This window comes from Salmo salar, chromosome ssa17 (assembly GCF_905237065.1).
Source record: "Salmo salar chromosome ssa17, Ssal_v3.1, whole genome shotgun sequence".
NCBI lineage: Eukaryota > Metazoa > Chordata > Actinopteri > Salmoniformes > Salmonidae > Salmo > Salmo salar.
In genome coordinates, this window is record NC_059458.1 from 81,219,740 (window position 1) to 81,230,458 (window position 10,719).

The following is a 10,719-nucleotide window of genomic DNA, read 5'->3' on the forward strand; positions in this document are numbered from 1 at the left end:
TTTCGCTCCATACTGGATTCAATGCGTCGGGCGAGGGGCCTTCAGTACCTCGTGGAGTGGGAGGGGTACGGTCCGGAGGAGAGATGCTTGGTTCCGGTGGAGGACGTGTTGGACCCTTCAATGCTGCGGGATTTCCTCCGTCCGGATCGCCCTGCACCTTGCCCTCCGGGTTGTCCCCGAGGCCGGTGTCGGCGCGCTGCTGGAGCCGCGCGTCAAGGAGGGGTACTGTCACGACTTCCGCCGAAGTCGGTTCCTCTCCTTGTCCGGGCGACGTTCGGCGGTCGACGTCACCGGTCTTCTAGCCATCGCCAATCCACTTTTCATTTTCCATTTGTTTTGTCTTGTTTTCTCACACACCTGGTTTACATTTCCATCATTACTTGTCGTGTATTTAACCCTCTGTTCCCCCCATGTCTGTGTGTGAAATTGTTTATTGTTGAGGTTGGCACGCTTCTGGCTGGCTTGCGCCGGGTTCTGTTTTATACCCGTGCTTTGTGGCAGCCTGTACTTTGTACTTGGGTTTTTGTACTTTGTGCTGCCTCACTTGTTCGTTGGGCATTTGTTTTGTTGACACGGTAGCGTTCTGTGCAAATGATTGCCTAAGTAAAGTGCTTTGTCCACTCATCTCTGCTCTCCTGCGCCTGGCTTCTATGCACCAGTTACACACCCCTTGACAACACACCAACTCATTCAATGGTTTTTCTTTATTTTTTACTATTTTCTACATTGTAGAATAATAGTGAAGACATCCCAACTATGAAATAACACATATGGAATCATGTAGTAACCAAAAAATGTTAAACAAATCAAAATATATTTTATACTTGAGATTTTTGGTTCCAACCGCCGTGTCTTATTGAGACGCAGAGGAGGTGAACGGCCAATCTCCGCATGTGTGGTTCCCACCATGAATCATGGAGGAGGAGGTGTAATGGTGTGATGGTGCTTTGCTGGTGACACTGTTGGTGATTTATTTAGAATTCAAGGCACACTTAACCAGCATGGCTACCACAGCATTCTGCAGCGATACGCCATCCCATCTGGTTTGCGCTTAGTGGAACTATCATTTGTTTTTCAACAGGAAAGTGACCCAACACACCTCCAGGCTGTGTAAGGGCTATTTGACCAAGAAGGAGATTGATGGCGTGCTGCATCTGATGACCTGGCCTCCACAATCACCCGACCTCAACCCAGTTGAGATGGTTTGGGATGAGTTGGACCGCAGAGTGAAGGAAAAGCAGCCAAAGTGCTCAGCATATGTGGGAACTCCTTCAAGACGGTTGGAAAAGCATTCCAGGTGAAGTTGGTTGAGAGAATGCCAAGAGTGTGCAAAGCTGTCCTCAAGGCAAAGTGTGGCAACTTTGAAGAATCTAAAATCTAACATCTATTTTGATTTGTTTAACACTTTTTTGTTTACTACGTGATTCCATATGTGTTCTTTCATAGTTTTGATGTCTTCACTATTATTCTAACAATGTAGAAAATAGTAAAAATAAAGAAAAACCCTTGATTGAGTAAGTGTGTCCAAACTTTTGACTGGTACTGTAAGTACAGTGTATCTACTCTGTTTTCATGGAATTCACTAGGAAGAGGAACCTACAGATGCTGTACTCTCCAATCCCACCCAGACAAGTGCTGTGCTTCCCTTAGGCCAAATGAAGCCTAAGTGTTTTCAACTGGCAAGAAGAAAAGAAAACTCCTTATTTTGATACATTTCTTCTGCTGTAGTTGGTGACCAAGGGCTTTCAGCCAACTAACGTAGTAGTTAAAGAAACAACCTTCCAAACTTGGTCATTTTCCACCCTCCAACAGAAACAAGTTGAAGGATCCTCTTTAAACACAGTAAATCACCCCAGGGTCTTGTGTTCAGTCCATTATCCGTCCAGTTATAGTTTGAAGCAACTGTTTGGGATCGAGGACTTATTTATCGCACTATGGGGAATGGCAGAATGTACATGAGAGGACTATGCATCACTTTCAATGTCCTGCTTCTGGTACGTACTGGTTTGACCTGCCAGGTCTGACCTTTTCTTGTTAATTAGTTATTTAGTTAATTAGTTATGTTATGGATTCATCATTATAACAGTGTATAAATCATATTAAAAACACCTGTGTTACATTTAGTATCTAAAAAGGGTAATATTAAAAACAAAATGTTAGTCTAAAATACAATAACAAAATGTAAAACATATTGAAGTATATCTATATTGTGTAATATGCAGTGTAGTATGTTTCCAATAATGGCATCATACAGTATCTTAATACATTTGTAACATACCGTAACAGACCTAAAATATCTATACTTGCAGGTATCTGGGTTATTTCTGTTTGTAGTTGGGGTGTCATACAGCTTCCAACACCCTCCTGAGGTAACAACTGTAAAAATGTTTTATAACTCAGAGAGTTTCTTCTTATGTAATAAAATAATAACACAATTTACAATGAATTGTAAATTACCAAAGTCGTCAGGTCATTTAACTGACCTTTAAATGACCTGATGTGAAATTAGATTGTAAAAACCTACAGTACGTCACCTAAAGTGATGTTAACAGCATCACAAAGATGCACAATTATTTAATTGACCTTTATTGTTTTTTCATTGGCCTGTATTATTTGTGTGAGTGCAGTTTGACCATCGGAGTACCCTCCATGAGATGTACATACTAAATGTGTTTGGACCCATTACTGTACTGTTCTCCATCCTGGGAGGCTACGCTGCCTACAGAGACAAGAGAATACTGCTGATCCTGGTAAGTGTCTCTAAGGCTCCGTTTACACAGGCAGACCAATTCTGATCTTTTGCCCAATTATTGTCAAGAGATCTGATCTGATTGGTCAGAATTGGGCTACCTGTGTAAATGCAGCCTAACAGGATTGGGATCAATTCCATTTCAATTCCTGTCAATTCAGGATGTAGAATGACATTCCAATTCCAAGTCTTTTCAATGCTTTTTAATGAGGAAAAGTTTGATTTTGGAATTAGAATTTGGTTTATTTCTGAATTGACTGGAAATGAAATGGAATTGGCAACAATCCTGGTTTCTAACAGCTTAGTCTCATAGACAACAACCCTGGTTTATGACAGCTTAGTCTCATAGACAACAACCCTGGTTTCTAACAGCTTAGTCTCATAGACAACAACCCTGGTTTCTAACAGCTTAGTCTCATAGACAACAACCCTGGTTTCTAACAGCTTAGTCTCATAGACAACAACCCTGGTTTCTAACAGCTTAGTCTCATAGACAACAACCCTGGTTTCTAACAGCTTAGTCTCATAGACAACAACCCTGGTTTCTAACAGCTTAGTCTCATAGACAACAACCCTGGTTTCTAACAGCTTAGTCTCATAGACAACAACCCTGGTTTCTAACAGCTTAGTCTCATAGACAACAACCCTGGTTTCTAACAGCTTAGTCTCATAGCTCAGAGTAATATGATTGATTTGTGTTATTATTCAGATTCATCTGATTATTTTCAAATCAAATCTAAACTATCTATAATCAATGATAAGGACAGGGGTTTTGGAGGGGGATCTGCATGTTGTTAACCTGTCTCTGTCTGTCTATCTGTCTCTATATCTTTCTACAGTATGTTGTCTTCATGACCTGTGAATTCATAGCCATCGTAATCATCGCTGTGCCGATGGTTCGTGCCCAACCAAAGGTATCCACTTCCTCCCCTAAAAATGTCATTGAGTTTTTAACAATTCCAAACTGTTGTTATGTTAATAAACAGTGTGTGATGTTATAATAAAGTGTTATTTATTCATTTAAGATGGAGGAGATTCTGGACAGAAGGTTTCACTCTGTGACTCCTCTTCACGATACTGAACCACAGGTCCAGAGGGAGCTGAACAAACTCCAGGCATCAGTAATAATCAATCAATCAATCAATCAATCAATCAATCAATCAATCAATCAATCAATCAATCTGGCTTCAATCTGTATTATCTTCAGCCAACGTATTTAATATTGTTAACATTGCCACATCTGTATCAACTTTAACACCATCATTATTGCCATAAATCAATATATTGACAATGGTAGACAGAATAGTTGGCAAAAACATAGAGAGGGGACCAGACTAATTGTTTGTTGTTGTACAATATTGTTGTTTGTAGTTGCACAATCAAACAAATATATACATTTGGAGATGAGTGTTTTTTTTGGTTTGTTTGTTTATGTTGTTTGTCCATTAGGATCAATGCTGTGGACTGCGTGGCCACTCAGACTGGGGTTGTCACATTCCACCCTCCTGCTACTGTCCTCCACTCCCTCCAGACAACTCATTGGACAGTCTATGTGAGACTGTAAATCTAGGCCTACAGAACACTACGGTGAGCTTACCTACAGTTCCTTCCTGTTAGGAGATGGACAAGTAGAGCTAAGGCTGTCTTAACATTGAAGACATTTTACATGCACAGAGATGACTAATAGCAGCAGCCAACGGATTGAGATAAACAAAATATGAAACGGAGAAACAAGACAGCCTTGGGGCCAACCTTTAGTCATTTACATTATAAACAGCTGAGGGATGGGGCTGGAGAAATGTAACCCCTCTCCAATTCATAGACAGAGCTATGGATGCAAGGACTGACCATCCATGATATCAACATTATAGGCTATACAGTGTTTGTCTACAAACATTGGAGTAAAACAAGCTTATGTTTGGGTTTCTGATGGGGTACGACAGTTGAACTAAGCTCATGAGAAATTTGTACGTTTATTCTTGAATAATTTATTTTTATTTTACCTTCATTTAACTAGGCAAGTCAGTTAAAAAACAAATTCTTCTTTTCAATGACGGCCTAGGAACAGTGGGTTAACTGCCTTGTTCAGGGGCAAAACGACAGATTTATACCTTGTTAGCTCAGGGATTCAATCGAACAACCTTTCTGTTCCTGGCCCAACGCTCTAACCACTAGGCTCCCTGCTCTAACCACTAGGCTCCCTGCTCTAACCACTAGGCTCCCTGTTCTGACCACTAGGCTACCTGCTCTAACCACTAGGCTACCTGTTCTGACCACTAGGCTACCTGCTCTAACAACTAGGCTACCTGCTCTAACCACTAGGCTCCCTGCTCTAACCACTAGGCTACCTGTTCTAACCACTAGGCTACCTGTTCTAACCACTAGGCTCCCTGCTCTAACCACTAGGCTCCCTGCTCTAACCACTAGGCTACCTGCTCTAACCACTAGGCTACCTGTTCTAACCACTAGGCTACCTGCTCTAAACACTATACTACCTGCTCTAACCACTAGGCTACCTGTTCTGACCACTAGGCTACCTGCTCTAACCACTAGGCTCCCTGCTCTAACCACTAGGCTACCTGCTCTAACCACTAGGCTACCTGTTCTGACCACTAGGCTACCTGCTCTAACCACTAGGCTACCTGCTCTAACCACTAGGCTACCTGCTCTAATCACTAGTCTACCTGCTCTAACCACTAGGTTTCCTGCTCTAACCACTAGTCTACCTGCTCTAATCACTCGGCTACCTGCTCTAACCACTAGTCTACCTGCTCTAACCACTAGGCTACCTGCTCTAACCACTAGGCTACCTGTTCTGACCACTAGGCTACCTGCTCTAACCACTAGGCTACCTGCTCTAACCACTAGGCTACCTGCTCTAACCAATATGCTCCTTGCTCTAACCACTAGGCTACCTGCTCTAACCACTAGGCTACCTGCTCTAACCACTAGGCTCCCTGCTCTAACCACTAGGCTACCTGCTCTAACCACTAGGCTACCTGCTCTAACCACTAGGCTACCTGTTCTAACCACTAGGCTACCTGCTCTAACCACTAGGCTACCTGTTCTGACCACTAGGCTACCTGCTCTAACCACCAGGCTACCTGCTCTAACCACCAGGCTACCTGCTCTAACCACTAGTCTACCTGCTCTAACCACTAGGCTACCTGCTCTAACCACTAGGCTCCCTGCTCTAACAACTAGGCTACCTGCTCTAACCACTAGGCTCCCTGCTCTAACCACTAGGCTACCTGCTCTAACCACTAGGCTACCTGTTCTAACCACTAGGCTACCTGCTCTAACCACTAGGCTACCTGCTCTAACCACTAGGCTCCCTGCTCTAACCACTAGGCTCCCTGCTCTAACCACTAGGCTACCTGCTCTAACCACTAGGCTACCTGTTCTGACCACTAGGCTACCTGCTCTAACCACTAAGCTCCCTGCCTCTGTGATGTCAGTGGGTATATATAATACATATACAAGTCCAAACTGGATGTATCAACTAAGGATAGAAGCTTTAAACAGACTTGAAACGTTACAGAGGCTTGTGGTGACCTATAAAGGTGTTTGATCCTGTTTCTCTGTCTCTGTGTTTTTCTGAAGCTAGACTGCCAGCACAATAACACACACGGACAAACTACAACTTCAGTGTCCCAGGAGCGCTGGGTGTACAGCAAGGTATAGCAGTCTTATTTAAACATTGTTCATTTTTTATTTTGATGCAACAATTTTCAGTGAAAGCTAGCTAGCATTGGGCTAAACTGACTCCAAAGTTACAAGATAAATCACAAAGAAATTAAGAGATCTGTTACCACAGAGATCCTATTCAATTATTAATATGTAATTGTAATACATAAAGAGTTCTAATATCTAATTCTATGGCTGTTACAATGCCATCTCTATCTGTTCCAGCCTTGTGGTCCCATCCTGAAGAGACACATGAACTTCCTGATTCAGATCATGATCGGGTTCATCTCTACATTTGCCACCATTATGGTATGACCACTGACTTAATGTTTTAGTGTAAAACTACTATTATTGTTTTCATGTTTAATGTTGATTCATGTCTTATTGTGAAGCTACTGTTATTGTTTTCATGTTTAATGTTTATTCATGTCTTATTGTAACGCTGCTGTTATTGTTTTAATGTTGATTCATGTTTTATTGTGAAACTACTATTATTGTTTACATGTTGAATGTTGATTCATGTTTTATTGTGAAACTACTATTATTGTTTACATGTTGAATGTTGATTCATGTTTTATTGTGAAGCTACTGTTATTGTTTAACGTTGATTCATGTTTTATTGTGAAGCTACTATTATTGTTTACATGTTGAATGTTGATTCATGTTTTATTGTGAAGCTACTGTTATTGTTTAACGTTGATTCATGTTTTATTGTGAAGCTACTATTACCTCCCCAGGTGTAATGTCTTTAGATGCAAGACAAGTGTAGCATTTAGCACAACTATGGTTCAATACCACAATGTGGACTCGTTGTTGTGGATATGAGTGGGAAAAAAGCACATTATTCTGTGCACATTTCTATATATTATATCATGTTTTGTTATTTCTTTTTTTTACTGTTAAAACAAAGGTAAAATCAAAATACTGTGAAAGTGAATAACATTTCCAACGTTTATACATTGTAAATGAACTGGAACATTGAAACTTGATCTGTTCCACTGTATTCCAGATTGCTGCCATAGTGATGTCTCTGGTACTGCTGGCCCTCCAGATTCGGTCCACAGAGCCACCGCTCAACGACAGCCTCGACAGAGTCAAGTACCAACTCAGTCCTCTAGCTGTCACCTGACCTCAGCGTCAACACCACAGATAACCATGCTCTGCATGAGGACGAGAACATGATTCATATATACCAAACTGTTATCCTCCTGCTGGTCTTTTGTTTGGAACACTAGCTACAGTGAAAATCAACACACGGCTAAATTCCAAGTAAAAAACGCATGGTGTGGCTCTCATACCAGCTCTTCCCTGCTGTACAGTTTGGTTCAAGTCTGGCTTTTGTTTGATTTCCTGTACATGATAAATGCCAATTATTCCCCTCAGATCTAACTATTGCACCTTGTTGTTAAAGTGCATTAAAAAATATGAAACGCATGTTAATAATGAGTGTATAAGTGTGGTATGACAATGGTGAATGAACAAGCCATTATGAATATCTGTCCAACATGGTGAAACGTTTTTCATCCTCGCAACAACAAGTATCATGCCAGTAAACAACCAGCTCAGAGTTAATAAAATCATATGATTTAAATCATTACTGCTCGTTGTAATTGTGTCAGAATAATTTCCCGAGAAGAGCAATGTTGCAATGGCACCGCCAATGTAGTAAGTGGAAACTGGCAGTTATGATTGGACAATGTGATTGGATGAACATAACCTGAAAGAGAGTCCATATAAGAAGATACACAGGGGAATGGAAACACTTTAGGAAGTACATCTGAGCAAAGAGATATATTCAATCCACTAATACTAAAAATGTGCATTTAACATAAAAACATATTTATATTTAGTGTTTTGATCTTCGACATGGTTAATTTGCGCCATTTTACATTGCCATAGAAACGACTGCCGCCGGTGCGTCACTGTCTGTTGAGTGAATCGAACAGAGGTGCCGTTAACCGGTCATGACTGTTGTTGACTAGGCCAACGTTAGACACGGGTAATACGCTAATTGCGTCTGAAGTGTTTTGTGTAACACCCCTCAGCAAATAACGTTAGCGAAGCAACTAAAATTGCAACACAGTTTATACGTGTACCCATATTAGGTACCGTGAGTTACTGTAACGCTAGCTAGCTTCCACCTCAGATAGTCAAGTACTGTAATACATTTCATATTAGGTACCGTGAGTTACTGTAACGTTAGCTAGCTTCCACCTCAGATAGTCAAGTACTGTAATACATTTCATATTAGGTACCGTGAGTTACTGTAACGTTAGCTAGCTTCCACCTCAGATAGTCAAGTACTGTAATACATTTCATATTAGGTACCGTGAGTTACTGTAACGCTAGCTAGCTTCCACCTCAGATAGACAAGTACTGTAATACATTTCATATTAGGTACCGTGAGTTACTGTAACGTTAGCTAGCTTCCACCTCAGATAGTCAAGTACTGTAATACATTTCATATTAGGTACCGTGAGTTACTGTAACGCTAGCTAGCTTCCACCTCAGATAGTCAAGTACTGTAATACATTTCATATTAGGTACCGTGAGTTACTGTAACGCTAGCTAGCTTCCACCTCAGATAGTCAAGTACTGTAATACATTTCATATTAGGTACCGTGAGTTACTGTAACGCTAGCTAGCTTCCACCTCAGATAGTCAAGTACTGTAATACATTTCATATTAGGTACCGTGAGTTACTGTAACGCTAGCTAGCTTCCACCTCAGATAGTCAAGTACTGTAATACATTTCATATTAGGTACCGTGAGTTACTGTAACGCTAGCTAGCTTCCACCTCAGATAGTCAAGTACTGTAATACATTTCATATTAGGTACCGTGAGTTACTGTAACGCTAGCTAGCTTCCACCTCAGATAGTCAAGTACTGTAATACATTTCATATTAGGTACCGTGAGTTACTGTAACGCTAGCTAGCTTCCACCTCAGATAGTCAAGTACTGTAATACATTTCATATTAGGTACCGTGAGTTACTGTAACGCTAGCTAGCTTCCACCTCAGATAGTCAAGTACTGTAATACATTTCATATTAGGTACCGTGAGTTACTGTAACGTTAGCTAGCTTCCACCTCAGATAGTCAAGTACTGTAATACATTTCATATTAGGTACCGTGAGTTACTGTAACGCTAGCTAGCTTCCACCTCAGATAGTCAAGTACTGTAATACATTTCATATTAGGTACCGTGAGTTACTGTAACGTTAGCTAGCTTCCACCTCAGATAGTCAAGTACTGTAATACATTTCATATTAGGTACCGTGAGTTACTGTAACGTTAGCTAGCTTCCACCTCAGATAGTGAAGTACTGTAATACATTTCATATTAGGTACCGTTAGTTACTGTAGCTAGCTTCCACCTCAGATAGTCAAGTACTGTAATACATTTCATATTAGGTACCGTTAGTTACTGTAGCTAGCTTCCACCTCAGATAGTCAAGTACTGTAATACATTTTGTTGACAGATTTGTTTTTGTAATGTTTTGTTAGCTCCACCTCATTTAGCTAGACTGAAATTGTCATAGCTGATGTTTGCTGAAAAATAAATGTCCCTCTATTGTGTCTTGTGTAGTGTGTGTGTGTGTGTGTGTGTGTGTGTGTGTGTGTGTGTGTGTGTTGACAAGGCATACAAGACAGGTAGCTTGTTAATGCCAACTGATATATTTGGGTTCAGTTGTCTTAAAACGTTTGTTTGTTTTCAGGATGACATCTTCATCCTTGAGGAGACTGTGCAGGAGGCAGAGGTGGTACATGCAAATCCATGTTATTTCTAAGACTATTGTTTATTTCAAGTATCTGCAGTGATTCTTGAATATAACTATAGCCTAATAGATGCCTTAATTGTTTTCTACCAACAGGAAAGAACGGTTGGTACATTATGCCAAACCGACCCCTAGGTGCCAGTGTTCCTGTGCTGCGGTGAAGAAGAGGTCCATCGGGACCATCACTAAAGAGCTCGGGGCCCAGCTAGATTGAGCTCACGACCATCAGTATACAACAGAGTCCTGCCCCTCTACGCCACAGAGTCCTGCCCCTCTACGCCACAGAGTCCTGCCCCTCTACGCCACAGAGTCCTGCCCTCTACGCCACAGAGTCCTGCCCCTCTACGCCACAGAGTCCTGCCCCTCTACGCCACAGAGTCCTGCCCCTCTACGCCACAGAGTCCTGCCCCTCTACGCCACAGAGTCCTGCCCCTCTACGCCACAGAGTCCTGCCCCTCTACGCCACAGAGTCCTGCCCCTCTACGCCACAGAGTCCTGCCCCTCT

At 41.6% G+C, this 10,719-nt stretch overlaps 1 protein-coding gene across 1 annotated transcript; it reads left to right on the forward strand.

Annotated features, from left to right (window-relative positions):
* Positions 1-1,795: 1,795 nt before the first annotated feature.
* Positions 1,796-8,033, forward strand: LOC106598507 (23 kDa integral membrane protein-like). Its single transcript, XM_045700221.1, has 9 exons — positions 1,796-1,994; positions 2,310-2,369; positions 2,628-2,750; positions 3,589-3,663; positions 3,775-3,870; positions 4,199-4,336; positions 6,353-6,427; positions 6,662-6,745; positions 7,446-8,033. The coding sequence occupies exons 1-9, from the start codon at positions 1,935-1,937 to the stop codon at positions 7,563-7,565; spliced, it is 831 nt and encodes a 276-aa protein (XP_045556177.1). The 5' UTR covers positions 1,796-1,934; the 3' UTR covers positions 7,566-8,033.
* Positions 8,034-10,719: the final 2,686 nt, after the last annotated feature.